General features: G+C 42.4%; 8 protein-coding genes and 1 non-coding gene across 9 annotated transcripts; 5 read left to right on the plus strand and 4 right to left on the minus strand.

The window, feature by feature from the left end:
* Positions 1-122: 122 nt before the first annotated feature.
* Positions 123-1,571, plus strand: FOA43_004653 (uncharacterized protein; the record flags this gene model as incomplete). The annotated part of the gene is made up of 1 exon (XM_038924883.1): positions 123-1,571. The coding sequence occupies one exon, from the start codon at positions 123-125 to the stop codon at positions 1,569-1,571; it is 1,449 nt and encodes a 482-aa protein (XP_038780811.1).
* Positions 1,572-2,176: 605 nt separating this feature from the next.
* Positions 2,177-3,196, plus strand: FOA43_004654 (uncharacterized protein; the record flags this gene model as incomplete). The annotated part of the gene is made up of 2 exons (XM_038924884.1): positions 2,177-2,193; positions 2,260-3,196. 2 exons carry the CDS (start codon positions 2,177-2,179, stop codon positions 3,194-3,196), a joined length of 954 nt encoding a protein of 317 aa, XP_038780812.1.
* A 35-nt stretch (positions 3,197-3,231) lies between these two features.
* Positions 3,232-5,472, minus strand: FOA43_004655 (uncharacterized protein; the record flags this gene model as incomplete). Its single annotated transcript, XM_038924885.1, has 1 exon — positions 3,232-5,472. The coding sequence occupies one exon, from the start codon at positions 5,470-5,472 to the stop codon at positions 3,232-3,234; it is 2,241 nt and encodes a 746-aa protein (XP_038780813.1).
* Positions 5,473-6,841: 1,369 nt separating this feature from the next.
* FOA43_004656 (uncharacterized protein) lies at positions 6,842-8,179 on the plus strand (the record flags this gene model as incomplete). The annotated part of the gene is made up of 2 exons (XM_038924886.1): positions 6,842-6,846; positions 6,868-8,179. 2 exons carry the CDS (start codon positions 6,842-6,844, stop codon positions 8,177-8,179), a joined length of 1,317 nt encoding a protein of 438 aa, XP_038780814.1.
* A 313-nt stretch (positions 8,180-8,492) lies between these two features.
* Positions 8,493-9,647, plus strand: FOA43_004657 (uncharacterized protein; the record flags this gene model as incomplete). The annotated part of the gene is made up of 1 exon (XM_038924887.1): positions 8,493-9,647. One exon carries the CDS (start codon positions 8,493-8,495, stop codon positions 9,645-9,647), a length of 1,155 nt encoding a protein of 384 aa, XP_038780815.1.
* A 39-nt stretch (positions 9,648-9,686) lies between these two features.
* Positions 9,687-12,254, minus strand: FOA43_004658 (uncharacterized protein; the record flags this gene model as incomplete). The annotated part of the gene is made up of 1 exon (XM_038924888.1): positions 9,687-12,254. One exon carries the CDS (start codon positions 12,252-12,254, stop codon positions 9,687-9,689), a length of 2,568 nt encoding a protein of 855 aa, XP_038780816.1.
* A 120-nt stretch (positions 12,255-12,374) lies between these two features.
* On the minus strand, positions 12,375-13,310 carry PPH3 (phosphoprotein phosphatase PP4 catalytic subunit; the record flags this gene model as incomplete). The annotated part of the gene is made up of 1 exon (XM_038924889.1): positions 12,375-13,310. One exon carries the CDS (start codon positions 13,308-13,310, stop codon positions 12,375-12,377), a length of 936 nt encoding a protein of 311 aa, XP_038780817.1.
* Positions 13,311-13,559: 249 nt separating this feature from the next.
* On the minus strand, positions 13,560-13,631 carry FOA43_004660. The gene has a single exon. It is a non-coding gene; the product is annotated as a tRNA-Pro (tRNA).
* Positions 13,632-14,117: 486 nt separating this feature from the next.
* On the plus strand, positions 14,118-15,152 carry FOA43_004661 (uncharacterized protein; the record flags this gene model as incomplete). The annotated part of the gene is made up of 1 exon (XM_038924890.1): positions 14,118-15,152. One exon carries the CDS (start codon positions 14,118-14,120, stop codon positions 15,150-15,152), a length of 1,035 nt encoding a protein of 344 aa, XP_038780818.1.
* Between the last annotated feature and the right edge of the window lie 266 nt (positions 15,153-15,418).

Consider the following 15,418-nt stretch of genomic DNA (forward strand, 5'->3'; position numbering starts at 1 on the left):
CTATCGATGGAAGATCTGATCTGCTCTGAAGACTAATCGCGAATAGGCCCAAATTTGTCCGAATTTTGCGCAATCTTTCACACTCCTCATTCCTTGTGTTTTTTTCCCTCTTTCTTCATATTATGAGCACAGTTGGATACCGACGAGGCCCCGTCTGTGGTGTTGATAATTGCCCGTCTAAACTTTGGCGGCTGATAGATGGACGAAATGTCTGTCAGTATGGTCATGTTAATGAAGATGCCATAGAGTTGAACGATGAGGATGAAAATATAGCATCTGCCGCTTCACAAGGTTTTACCCGACGGCTTAACAATGTCTCTGGTCTTACAAAAAGTCAAGCCCGTCACAAACGAGTTGAGATGCTGAAGTTGGGTCAAACAAATTCCTTATTGTATGGTAAACAGCTCAACTTAATGCTTGTTAGAGCCATGCAAGTAATCCTCTGCAAGCAGATTAAATGCCTAGCTGAACACTATAATATCCAAGGAGATACGTTTGTCAAGGTTGCTAAAAGGTACTGGTGTCTCTTGTTGGCACATATGTATCATGGTAAGAAATCTCCTGGTGAAAAGATGTCATTGGTGTTTAACGATTTATTTATGGTATGCTACTTGGCTTTACTTCAGGTAAATGCCCCTGTTTATATGATGGATCTTTTGAATTTGGCAACTTTGGAGAGGATTCCTTTCATGAAGGCGGAAAATTCCGTTCCTCCTTCAATATCCAGACGTATACCGTTAACTTCATTCCCTCTACTAAAGGGTTCTCTTATCTCTAAGAGATCATACTACAATTTGAAAGGTTGGAATCGAATTCTTGACTCGCCAGTCACTCTTACCAACTACAAGTTGAACTATCTCCCTTTATTGGTGAGGCTTGTCCTAAAGTTATATCTTCCGTTGGAGATAGTAACCTTGGTGAAAAATATTATAGTAGTGCTTGATGTCAAGTTGACTTTACAGCCAGGTGAATTGCATCCGGAACTAAAGTTGGTTGGACTCATTATCGTTATGACCAAGCTATATTTCCACTCAAGTGCCAAAACTAGGTACAACAATTGGGTGGCCCTCTATTATGCAGATATCAGTAAACTGGATACGGATTTGGACCCCGCCAGAGTTGAAGCGAAGTTGCAAAACCATTCATCTCCAGAAGAATTGGTTCAGTGGGACTCCGATGAAATAGAACAAGCGGCCAAATTGTTTTACCGTTATTATCTTCCCCCAATAAGAAATGAAAACATAGCCAACCATAAAAAGCATTCCACCACGAAAAAAGTCATTGTTCAGAGGCTTAACGCAATATTTCCAATTGAGGAATTGGAGGGGAACGAGCCTGAACGAGCTCTGGAAAGTTACAAAACTCACTTGGCTGATATTTATTCAAAGCTTTATGAGGATAGAGCTTTGAACATTGACGATGCCAATTGTCATCCCTATGAGCACCTAATAGACCTCCTTGTAGATGGATTTAAAATGGACACTGGACTTACACTCGAAGATTTTAAAGATATCGTAAGGTATGGAGATAACACACTTAAAGAATATCATCGTACATTGACTAATAATTAATTAGTCCTTTTCCATAATCAATGCGATATGCATGGTTGGTCATTAGCACATGCTCAACGATGTGCAGCTGATTGTGGACATGTCGGTTAACTTTATTGAGCATAAGTTCCTAGCCTATTTCATCATGAAATTAGCCAGATAAGATGAATAGTGATATCCGCTTTGAAGTCATTATTTGTACATTAGGCACCATAACTCTAACGAATAGATGCTGCAACTTTACGTTGTCGACGCATATCAGTAAATTGTAATCTTGTATTCAAAACCGCACATTGTTTACGCGTTTGCATATTTCCCTTCCCCTTTGGTCTCGTGGCTGTTCAAACCGTTGCGGGATCTCCTTCCATTCTCGTTCCCTCTCGGACGTGCTTGTTACGATGCGGCTGTATCCGGAAAAATTCAAGCTGACCGACTTCTCGTTTCTTTTAATTCGAGCTCTCCGACTTTTCTTAGCGGCTCCATGATGCACACTTTTACTGCGAGTTCTCCCCCGCACCCCGTTACGTAATTCCGAAGGCGTAGTTATTTAAGGGTGGCTGTCCGACGGAAATATGTATCACTTTGAGTACACATCTTTTTACCTCCTCCTCCGTTATTGTACAAAGATGGTTACTCCAAAAAGGTTAGTAAAGTAAAGTTTGTAAGTTCATGCAAGATTTCGTATAACTAACATTGTGTCTTTTATTAGTTCTATCAAGACTTTGAAATTAAACACAGGCGCACTAATTCCCCAGGTGGGTCTTGGCACTTGGCGTTCGTCCGAAGAGGAGGGCTATAATGCTGTTCTGGCTGCACTCAAAGATGGGTACAGGCACATCGATACTGCCAGATGTTACGGTAATGAGGAGCCGGTTGGTCGAGCCATCAATGACTTCATGAAGCAGAGTGGCGTTCAGAGATCGGACCTCTTCGTCACCACTAAGCTCTGGTGTACGGAGTTCAAAGATCCCAAAGCCGCTTTGGAGAGATCTCTCAAGAGACTTCATTTAGACTATGTTGACTTGTTGTTAATGCACTGGCCTCTAGCCATGAAGTCTGGTGAAGGTTTGTTCCCCAGAAATGCCGACGGCTCTAGAAAACTGTTACCCTTTGAGGAGTGGAGTTACATTGACACCTACAAAGCCATGCAGCCTTTAATCGATTTGAATTTGGCAAAGGCTATTGGTATCTCCAACTACAATATTCCCAAAATACAGGCTTTGCTTGCTGATAAGGGTGTGACTGTTAAACCTGCTTGTCTTCAGGTCGAATTGCATCCTTATTTACCTCAACAGGAGTTGGTTGATTTTTGTAAGGCTCATGACATTGTCGTTGAGGCATATTCACCTCTGGGATCGTCAGGTGCCCCTCTTTTGAAGGAGAAGGTTATCAACGAAATTGGTGAAAAATACGGAGTTTCCGCAGCTACTGTGATTATTAGTTGGGCTGTCGCAAGAGGTACTGTAGTTCTTCCAAAGTCTATTAATCCTGTCAGAGTCTCCTCTAACAGAAAGATCATTCCACTTTCCGAAGCAGATATGGATGCCATCAACGGAATTCAAAAGACGACCTCCAGGAGATTTGTCTGTCCTGATTGGGGTATCGATATCTTCAACAGTGACGGCCATTTCAAGCCAATGAACTAACTAGATTAAATATTAGATATTAAACAATCTTTTCTTTACTTTCTCAGGCTTTCATCATCCATCTTGTCCAATGTATTTTGTATGTTGACTGATGCGTGTCGTCTTTCTTCTAAATAGTTGGCCAACTCGTTGTGTGTTTGGTCCAAATTGGTGAAGAAGTCATTATAAAATCCCAGGCCCTGCTTGATATTTCCTATGACTTCGCAGTATCCATGATACGTCTTACTTAGCACGTCCAATGCTCGTTCTCTTTCTAAAGAAACCTTTAGGCCTCTTCTTCTATTCAAATAATCAACTTTGCTCTTTCCCAAGGTCGAAACAAGCTGGTTTTGCTCCTTAGAAGTCTTCGATATAAATATGACATCCTCGGCAAATTTCGAAAGCTCCTTATCAACCACAGACTCATACTCAGACTCTTCGTAAGGTTTGTCACTGGTCTTCGACAGCTGTCTGTACCTCGTGATCACATTGCTAAGTATGTCTATGCTATCCACCTTCTTCTGTACGTCCAGCAAAAACTTGCCTCGTTTTTCCTTTATCTGGTCTGCTTTCCTTAGCAATTCTCTCACCTTGATAATCAGCCGACGTAGATCTGGGTTAAGTTCCAGTACTTTGGCCTTGGGAATAAACGCGTCAAGACCATCTAGTGATTCAAATACTTCAATGAATGGTCTCAATTCATCGACTTGATCATATATAGTCTCATCGCCCTGCTTTGAGTCCTCGAGATACTGTTCAAACTGCTCGAGATTCCTAATTATGTCCGTGGCCTCCTCCTTCATAGGCCTTAAAGTCCATCTTTTTGCACCATACAGCGCTCTTAAGCTGGTATCATCCTCCTCAGCTCTATTAAATAGAGCCCAATTCGAATCAAGAGTCTCGCGGGCTTCCAACTTCAAGGAACTCAAATCACCAAGCATGCTATCCAATTTAACAATACCTCCCATATCCTTGAGATTGCTTGCATATTGATGTACCGACACTGGAATGGACTGAGGCCTCAGCAATGAATCCAGTTCGTAATCTAAATTGAGATCTTTGAGAAACGTCTCCAGATCCTTGTTTAATACATCAATCGGACGCTTAATATTCGATTCCACGTAGCCCAAGCACCGCTCCTTGAACGATGCAGCAAGCTGTATTACCGTATAAGGTATTAGCTTGTCGAATAATGCTTCACCATAATCAGGCATCTCTGTTAGCGCCTTCACGGGATCCAAAAGTTCGCTAAGAATCAAAGGCTTCACAAGGACTGCCTTCGCAGGGGCAGGAAGCGAGTCCTCCGGTGGGACAATGGCAAGATAAATAAGATCGTTCTCTCTCTCGGCATTTTTGAGATCCTCACTGACAACTTTACTCAACGTAGTAAGGTCCTGCTTCACTTTTTCGTTGTCCAATGGTATTATGAGGCCTTCTTGTACAATTTTAGAACAACTTCTAAGTCTCGAAATCTGTTCTCCATATTTCTCATGTAGTCCTGCATAAACGGCCAGTCGATACAATGCAGCAGCTTTGAAGTGAATCGATTTAACACGGCAGAAATTGATCCATTCGTCTTCAAATATCCGAGATCTTTGCATAAACGTCACACTATTTGCGTAAAATTCGGAGGTCTGCATCGACAACTTCGATACAACCGTGTCTTTCAAATTATCCGTCACTGCCTTCAACCAGTATATCTCCTGGGCACTTGCGAGCATCAAATAAGTCAGCGCAGAGAGTGTGTAAGAGGTCAAATCCATAGGTACTTCGTCTAGCGAATGTGCAAGATTGTCCTCGTCCAAGATCTGAAAGCAACCAGCAGCATATTGATAATAGACGCCAGCCTTCTTAAGGCCCTCTGAAGAGTATCTGTTCTGCTCTCGTGCCAATGATGAGTAAAGACTTCCTATGACATACAGGACGTAACACTGTTCCAAGACCAAAGATTTTGTGGTGTACGGATGTTGTCGGTTCAGTTTCTCATTTTTAGAAGAATCAACACCGTCAGTAGCCCTCTGGAAAAGAGGAAACCAGGAAAACTCGATACAATCAGCAGGCAATTTCAACTTGAGAGCACTGAATTGAACATAGTACCGCTTTATAGCTGTGATACATTCTATAGTGGCCTTCGGAGTCACGAGAAAACTCCGTAAATCATTAATCTCTTTCAACTGAGAGATGTACGATGACGGTGGTTGATAGAATTCCTCAGTAATGATCTTGGTAAGTGAAGACTCCAAATCCACCGGTAATGTTGTTTTTGAAGGCACAAATATTAGGTTATCCGACGCCATTATTGGGAAAACCTCTAAATGCTTCTCGGAATGACCAAAGATCTCTAGATCAGAGTAATCACGTGTTGATTATATCTTATGCATCTCTCTGTTTATATTTTGCTCTTTCCGATTCAAAAAAGTATGATTTGGTGTACGGATGTTAAAGAAAGATAGAAAGACAGGAGATAATATAGGCCAGGAAATATGAGAGTATCCAAATTGTAAGAGTCTTCGATTTGTCGAGTTGTGTAAAGAGACCTGCCATACGGTACGATGGGTATTTGACCAGCCCTCCTTCTTTTACGAGTGTGCGGCAGGGTTCATTGTCTCCTTTTCTTCTAGTTCATCCTCTTTATCCCCCAAGGCACTACATTTTTCAGCATTGGATTATACTGTGTCTTCCGCTCGTGCAAGTAGGTGGCTAATCCTCGTTTCCCAACAGGATCTTCGAAAGACATCGGCATTTAAATTAGCCGAGCCAGCACTTCATCATAAAAAGCAAATCAAATTTCTTTTGTTTTCAAAACGGGTATTCTTTTCTATCCTTTTAATTCTTTTTTCTTTCAAATTGTTCGCATAGATTGCCAAACTGGGCTCACAGAAAAACCGCCGTGGTCATGATTTCTTTTGTACTTGTTGTTGTTATTGCCCTAAGTGCATTTTTTTGGGGGTTGAATACCTCGAAAGGATAGGTGCATGAAGTAGACATATTTAATTCAGACAATAGTAACCTTAAGAATGGGGAGACGGGCGGGCATTGTTTGCCCTTGATTGTGTAACGGAGCGCGACGAGAGTCCTAAGAGGCCACCACCCTCGCTACTTTCAGCCCCTATTTCATCTGGATTTGCTCTCCAAGTGGTCGCGTCCTTAGTACTATGCAACTTGAATTAAATGGCTGTCATTCGACAGGGCGTGCCCTAGGGTGTACCTTTAAGAAGCGAGATTTTTTTGTCGAATTTCAAGGTTCCATTTATTGTGTTATAGTTCATTATTAAGATCGCAATGAACTTCTTGTGCATATAGACCTGGTTCTTAGGAAACGGTAGCAAGGGTACTCGGGGAGCTAGCCATGTATGCGGACGTCACAGCGGTCGCACCGCTCAATGCCCACTCCAGCCTTTCACCCAACGTGTTCGAGCGTACACATCCCGTGGGCCTATTGTAAATTATGTGCCTTTGCCCGATCCTTTTTACAAAAGGGGAAGCTTAGCACTGCATTCGAATAATTCTATCAATTATCCATTTTTTTTGAACGTTGTGGTCGTTTCTTTTTATGGACTCTTTTATTTATATGAGCTGCCTTTATATATCAGCTTTCCCTTCTATTTTATCATTTTAATATATACGAAGACTCAAAAAGTAATATATTTTCTAGGTTTTGAAGTCATGCAGTATAGCACCGACTTTTCAAGTTCGGGACCGGATCTTGGATTAAATTCCGACGACCTGTCTTTCCCTTTTAGCGACTACATAGATGTTACCTCTACGGACGGATCTCTTCAAGATGATAGACTCGAAGCTCTTCTGGAGTTAAGTCCTTTTCTAGACTTTCCAACTGCTTTTACTGGAGTGAATGACAAAAATTATTTTCCAATCTCCAGTTTTAGTTCGAACTACTTGATGACTCGGCCAAATAATCATGACATGTTTCCTCCTGCTGAAGCCTGTTCTCCTTCTCCTAAGCTTTCCGAGTTGGCATCCAGTATCTATAGCAAGAGTGCCAGCACTCACACTCCAGAGAGTACTATTTCGCCTACCACTCTCTCTGTTTCAACTTCTTCTCAGTATCCTACTCAGGACTACATTCACGGCCCACCTCAGAAGTCCTTCCAGGACCCCATCCAATACCCCTTTGAAACCTTTATTCGTGATTCCACTCCTGACTCTATTCAAAGTTCGCTTCAGACTTTAGTTGACCTGGAATCCCTCAAACGTTCTAATTCTGATCCTGGTCCAGAAGAGCTCCCTAATTCCGTGCAAGTCAAATACATATCTCCCTATTCTTTGGTTAGGGGCTTCAACGTGGGAAAATGTGGTACCAAACCACCTGAAGAAATTCCTCATGACGATCTCTATAAATTTGTTACTTGTGAACTAGATGTTTCTGGTGCTAGCTATGATTGCATTTGCGAACCTTCTTGGAGTAGTAAAGAATCTGAAGAAATGAGAAGAATTGTTAGAATACAAAGAATACAGACAAAAAACATAGTGTTTGCAGACTTTAGCATCGTTGACACTAGCGCTGAAAATTCAAGATCTGATCCTCCAGAGAATAATAGAAATGATCTCCTGGAGGTGTCATGTGTTCGATGTGAATGTGCAGATGGAGACGAAGGAATCAATGGATCTGGCTTCAGATACTATATTACCAGTGTTGAGGTGATTAAGATTGTCGAACTATTAGTTCATAATACTGTTAATCAAAGTGCAAAGGAGAGGAGAAGAGAAAGGGGTCGGATTAGATCTAATTTAGCGCAGCTTTGGTGGAAAGACTCTATTAATCGCAAGAAATGGAACAACACAACTAACCACTCAGGACGGAAATCGGAAAATGATTGTAAGGTGGAATTGGCTCAAAGGATTATGGGTTATAAAACAAGGAAACCAAGAATTTTCAACAAGGATGTTAGAATTCTCGATTGGCGGAGTCTAGTTCCTGCTTTACATAGGGCTATGCAGTGTTATCATGTGAAGGTTCCTAAGGTAACTACTCCTAATTTGTAAATGTTTTTGGTTTTTTTTTTAGTGGAAGGGAGGATTAGGTGTATATAATCTCGGGTTATGTTGTCAACTGGTTGATTTGCTTTTTTTATTGTATCATTATAGACATTCAATAGGTATTTATTTGTTCGGATTGTTTCAATTTTTGTAGATATGTGCTGGAAAAGTAGGCTGGAGTCAATTACTCTGCCCCGTGTAGAACGCGACGCGCAGCGCACGGCACCCGACTGAGCACGTTAATGAAGGGTGAGATTTTTCAGCTGCTGGTTCCAACCGTCGTTCAACCTTCGTCCAACCTTTATTTTGGTCTCAGCGAATGGACTCTTCACCAATATCGCAGTCGTTGCTGTCCTTGCTTGATGGACGCAATAACATTATTAGTTATTCGTCTGGAGTAACTAAACTCGATTCGGCCTTACTTGGTGGCAAAGGATTTCAACCCTCGCTGCTATATGATATAAATTGTGTTCCAGGAAGTGTTGGTAAATGGGAGTTGATCTTCCATTTGGTTTTGGAATGCCTCGAATTACAAAAAGACCTGAAGATTCTAATAATTCAAGCTGCCAATAGTATTCCGTGGTTCAAGTTGACTCGGCAATCTGCATATAGTGAGGACTATAAGCGGCGCGTTCAAGTGATTGGTGTTCAGAGTTTGGCAGAGCTGATGATTTTGCTGCAGAATATGGATCATACTGAGTACAGTCTGGTAGTCATTGATGAGTTTCAAGGATTGTATCAGGCTTGTCGCATGGATATCAAACGTCATGCAATTAGAGGGCGCAAACGAGATGCGTTAGGAAATTTATTAATCAATCCGATTAAGAAGTTGGACCAAGCGATGGCTGATGTTTTAATGATGATGACAGCCATGGCAAAGAGGTTTGGCACTTTATATATAACTACGGGTAAACTTGAAGTATTCAACCAGCGCATCAAGCAGGATGAGCTTGTTAGTGATGACGACAGTGCTGGCAGTGATGACGATGAAACTTCAGACGGTTCATGTGCTCCTAAATTTTTCATTCAGAGGATCTTGGTGCCAATTCTTCCCTTACCTAACTATTTGTCCGACTTCTATGCCAACCGGATAATTCTTTACAATGATTGGTTGGTTGGTGATCCATCCGATGCTACCTCCATTACATCCGGGCTCGATAAGTCAGTTTCGATCAACGACTACATAAGGCTATTGGAGCTGAAAAATATGAAAGTGAGTCCTCATTTTCTCTGTATGTCCAACAATGCTAACCGTTCGGAGCAGAAGCCATTTGTAGACGGATGGTTTCAGGTCGAACCTGATACGTTTTCTTTGGTCGATTCCGAAGCCGATTTGGGCCTTGATCATCCTCTCAAGACGTCAACGCAGCTTCCAGCTGTTGACGGCTCACCCAGGTTGAGTCAAATGCTACCGCCAGCATTATTGAGATCTACACAACTCGGTGCTGATGAGATACCCGACTCTCAAAGCTAAAAATTCATAATAATAACTAATAATACATAACGTTCCTCTTCACAGACTCGAATTATCTTGGGATTTGGAGAATTCGTCGAGCTCTACATTACCTGGTGGAGGTCCAGTCCAGATGGCTTTCCCCTTATCGTTAAACATGGCATTTTTGTCAACAACATCGATGATTCCTTTAAATCTCTCGATCTCCACTTTAGAAAGACCCATGGGATCTTCAGGAATCCAGATCTTGGGGCATTTAACAGACACTACTTTGTAATCATAAGCATGCCTGATCCATTCTTCGGATTCATTCGGCATGTCTCTAAATGTAGCAGGAATATATTCTTTCACCCTGGAGTAGGAAAGATATTTAGCGGGTTGAAAGAAACGAAGAAGCATGTTCTGTTTCATATTGCTTCCTTTGTAGTCGATCTCACCATCAATAAGTAAGGGAATCTCTGTCTCAGAGTGGGACAACGAATTGGAGTCCGAAAATAAAGAATCAGACTTCCTCTCAGTCCCCTTCTCCCCAAACCATGACATTGTGGTTGATTTACCATCCATTGGACGCATAACAGTGTTTGGAATCACAGTAAGTAAGTCATCAAAGGCCTCGTTCATGCTCACGTGGTAGAATATAGTGATGAGAATCCAGATCAACTCCAAAATGATAGGTCCCCAAGCCTTGGAGACTGCAAAGATTCCCATCAAGCAGATTTCTCCAAGATAGACTCCTACCAGAGTCTGAAAAAGCGCCCTAGCATAGTACCTGCCTAAGCCGTCCGCAGCCTTACCACTAACATAATTAGCGTTATTCTGGTAACAAACATAAAGAACCAGAAAGGAGGCACCCGCAAAGAGAAGAATAATAGGAGAAATGATGGAATATGCAAGCGTAATGACGGCAAGATTGGTATATATGGGGAATGTTGTTCCCCATTGGTAGGCCCCCAAATTGTTAAAACGAACATACTTTTTTCTGGGTGTATTGTCGAAGAGCTTGCCAAGTAGATAAAAAAGTATCAAGGAAGCCACCTGGAGAAGCGAACCACCTGCGATAGAGAATCCCTGGAAAAGAACATAGGAGATAAAAAAATTGGAGCATTGTGGAAGGTTTCCAGAGAGCAATTCCATAACCGAAGTAGGATTTTCCATGATTTGAGTGATGACAGATGTGACTGAGGAAGCCACTGTAGTGATAAGAAACACTTGAATGACTTGAAAAGCAAAGTATGATTGTTGGGTGTAGGATTCTATTGACTGAGTAGTCACTGCACCAGAAATTTTGGCTAGTCCTCGAATCAACCCGGGTAGTGTCAACATAAAAACTGACATCATCACGGTAGGTAAAAAAGCAGTGAGTATACCAACAAGAGCCTTAGGCATTTTATTAATAAAGCTAAGCCAGTCAACTTTATTGGTCAAATAGGTGAGGTTGGAGATAACACCCACAAATGAGGATGGAATGGCCCAGAATATTACTAATACGGCAATGGCCACGTCTGCAAAAAGGCCCCTCATCAATCTTTCCCACCAGAACATCCGCATGTTAGGCCAGAAAACATCGCCAGGCTCTGCACCTATCTGTCTAGGCATAAACCGTAAGGACCTATCGTCTGCACGTTGTTGAAAGGCTGCCTGAGCATGGAACTGATTGGTAAACTCAACTGCCACGGAGTTAAGAGGTCGCGCGGTCCTGTAATTAGCCTGCATCTGTTCGATTTCCTCATTGAGTTTAGGAATCTTCTCATGACAGTAATCTATAATGTCAACCTTATGACCAAAGATGGGTGAGAGACGCATGGTCGGTCTTTTATGCTGAGGAATATAGGACTGGATATCGTCCGCTTGTTCTATGCTCTCTCCTTTCTTGTCCGCACGTTTTTTGGCCTTGACTGCCTTGGAAAGTAGCTTACATAAGGCCTCCTCTAAGGTGTTACACAAGTTGTCACGCTCGACGACCTTGGTCTCCAACTTCCTCTGAGCGCGAGCTATCCAGACCCTCTTCACGCCATCGAATAGCTTTGGGATCTGCCTTTCGTCGAGAAAATAGTCAGAAACTGTTTGAAAAATTACCGTACGAGCACTCAACTTGCCCGCATAGGCTGGAGACACAAGGGCAGCACTTCTAAGGTTAGTATAAAAAATCAACTCCCTATAGATGACAAACATAGTGAAGCCGTAATAGACCCACGACAGTAAAGCATGAGCGTAATATCTATTTCTCGGACCCACGTTGGAAATACCCAACTGGTTCAAGCCGTTTTCGCCCTTGCCGTTGGTGGCATTGACCGGTAAAAGGACAATCCACATTAATATTCCACCAAGGAAGAGACACGAGAATACTAGTAAATATCTGATAAAGAGATAGCCATCAATTCCCGCTTCTCGAATTGTGGCCTCCGGGGATCGTCTGAGTACTGTTTCTAGCCATCCCCAGGGAGTTCGAGGCAACTTTGGAGGCCTCTGATTGGCAGGGACAATTTCAAAGTGAGACTTGGGCTCATAGATACGCCTGAATCGAAGACGCATAAAGAAAAACGCTACCACCATACTACCGCACACCACAGCATTATATATTATGGTGGTGAGAACATCCTGTGTTGATGTATTCTGCCGATCAGTCATGGCGGTGCGACGAGGGTAAAGAGAAGAGACAGGTTATTGGTACATTATAGCAAAGAATACAATGAGAAATCTATATTGGCAGGCATCTATGCGCGACAGCCCGGTGGATCGTCGCTCTACTTACAAAAAATAGTCCGCGACAGGCTTCTTGGAGGGGACTTCTGTGCCTCCTTGAATGACCGAATCGAAGGTAGTATAGGTTCTATTCAGCTGGTCATCCAAAGAAAGAACGGCAGCCACATTGCCGCATCGATAGCAGTAGTTAGGAGCCGACCAGACTGTTACCAATCCGCCATCAAACAGCTCTTTGTAACCCTCCATCACTAACTGGTGTGCACGTGCTATCAAGCTTATTCGATTCTTGTACAAAAACTTCTCCGTCTCCGTGTACCCAAACAAATAGCCCGCACCTCTGGGTGAAACGGCCCATGCAGGGATATTCTCTTCCGGATCTGACCAGAGTAGATCACACATCGAACCTTCGTGGGGGACCTCTTGCTTTCTGTCTATAAGTCTAATTGCGTCGATCGACGCCACTGCTGGAGAGAGTCCTCCATGGACGCAAAACACTGCGTCCTCTCCACCCAAGGGGCTTACTATGCATGCTCCTAAAGCTAAGTAATCAAATACCTCGCAACAGTATCTCCAAACGTTGGCCGACCCGTACTTCCTCATGCACTCGTCGTAAAATCCGTACACCGACGTGATCTGACGCGACTCATGATTCCCTCTTATCAAGTATACTCGGTCCGAATATCGTAACTTGTAGCACAGTAGCAGGAGGAAAGTCTCCAATGAATAGAAGCCTCGATCCACAAAGTCTCCCAAAAAAAGGTATTTTGTCTGTGGTGGTTCCTTGGCTATTTTGAAGAGAGTAATCAAGTCATGCAACTGGCCGTGAATATCTCCACATATAGTGACGGGAGTGTCAATAAGCTGTATATTCGACTCTTGGAGGAGTAATTCCTGAGCCAGACGACAAAGTTCCTCGATCTGATATTCGGGAATAAGTTTGCAGTTGCGTACATCTTCTATTATATGGTCTAAATCAAGCATACGATGATTGTGAAGAAGTAAATTAACTAGTGAAAGTCTCCCTAAGTTTTTCCGCTTCTCCTTCTTTTTTCGCGTTGGGATTTTTCACCACTTGAACTGCCCGGATCATAAGATGGAGAAAGCGTAGATTAGTGGACAAGGACAGGTACTGAGCTGTCGATAGATAAGCCCATCAAGTTGATGTGCTAAAATAAAGATGTCAGTCCGCTTATCTACAAATGTTTAAACTAATGAGAAGAAAAAAAAGAAGGGGTCAACTGGGAATTGAACCCAGGGCCTCCTGCTCCCAAAGCAGGAATCATACCACTAGACCATTGACCCGATTTTTCTTAATTTTAGATTGCTCACGTTTGCAGCTACAAAATGAGGTTAGTGGTATGTCATTTATTCTGACCTAACTGGCTTTATAGCTAGATTGCAAAAACATTAATCAAGAAGATTGTATCTAAATCACGGAATTTAATGTTGCGTAACAAAAAAAAAAATTGTTGGACTCGTATTCTCCAAAATGTCTTTTGCTTCTTTGAAACCTGAAATTTATTTGAATGATGTTTTTACTCGAAACAAAGAAATTATTTGCTATGGATTTGAGTTTAAATGAAAACCAGAGCTTCAAGAACATCCTACGGGGTTCTTACTCTTGTTTATATAGCTAGAGGGAGTAGAGTTCTAACTTATAAGAATCCTCTTTTTAAAATGACTGCGGCGCCACATTTCAGTCGTGGCAAATGAGCTTGGAGATCGCAGATAAGTATTTTGTGGACAAACATCACCACATTACTTCCTTTCCCAGCTAATCGTATAGAGATGACCAGCCTATCCTCAGACGCAGATGTAGGCAAATTTCTCAGCGATTTTCAGAGACTAAGTCATGCTCGACACAAGAAGACCGATCAGACTATAGGCTCGCCGAAAACTGATGGAAATAATCAGTACGACAAATCCTCGAAGAACAAGAAAATTCCACCAATAGTTCCAAAGAAAAAGTCATCACTCAGCAGCGTTATGTCAGGAGGAGAATCTAACAGATCAGACGAATTGAGAAGAAATGACGTGATATATCTTTTGAGGCCCAGAGCCAGACAGGAGGAGGTGCATACTTTAACTGCTTCCGAAGGAATGGAAGAAAATCAGCTTACTAGACTAATCGATTCAATCGATATTGGAACTAAATATGATCTGATTAAACATAATCCACATGAACCGAAACCGATAAGGTACGAGGACGTTATGGGTAAAATGACATCGAGAAGATTAAGGACTGCTACGTCAATCAGGCCATCGACTAAGACCGCGAAACCACAGAAACCAGTCAAACCCAGAGTAGGTCCTAAACCCAAATTGGGCCTTAAACCCAAATTGGGCCTTAAACCCAAAGTGGGCCTTAAACCCAAAGTGGGTCCTAAACCCAGAGTGGACCCACAAACCCAAGTGAAGTACTATATAGCTTCGGGGAGGCCTCAAATTCTTCACAAAGCTCGTGCGGCTCTTCCCCAGCATCAACAGGTACATGAAATTTGCACACCTACCTCAATAATTCCTCTTCATAAAATGACAGCAATACCTCTACCAGGAATGACACATGGATCGACTACCCTACCTTTCATGAATCAGCAAGCGAGACTGAAAACAAATATACGGTCAAGTTCGTTGGATAACTCGGAATTGGACAAGGAAGGGAGAAAACTACGGCACATCAACAAAAGCAGACCCCGTGGACCAAGGAGAGGACTTCCCCACAGTGTGAATACGAAAGAAAGACCAAAAGAGAAACTAAAGAAGGTACCACCCCCAATTAGAAAGTCATCTAGAAGTGTGCCTTTAGATACGAGAATGATATAATAGATTTTTGTAGCCAGAGAAAGCTGCTTAACGTAATTTCCCTGTTTCATCTGAATTTCCGTCTCGAGAACATTTTGTCTCGTAGTTTGTGCGTCGTGCATTTAATGCAAGCAAACGATGACGCAGGTGGTACATATGCATTATGGACACCCCTAATGCCTGTTGCACCATGAGAATGGTTTATCGAGTATTCTTAACAAATGTACTGTAGCTCTCTGTCAAGACTTTTCGCTGAACCGACCTATGCTTGGGGTCAACTTGATTAC

The sequence above is a fragment of the Brettanomyces nanus genome, chromosome 4, assembly GCF_011074865.1.
Source record: "Brettanomyces nanus chromosome 4, complete sequence".
Taxonomy (NCBI): domain Eukaryota; kingdom Fungi; phylum Ascomycota; class Pichiomycetes; order Pichiales; family Pichiaceae; genus Brettanomyces; species Brettanomyces nanus.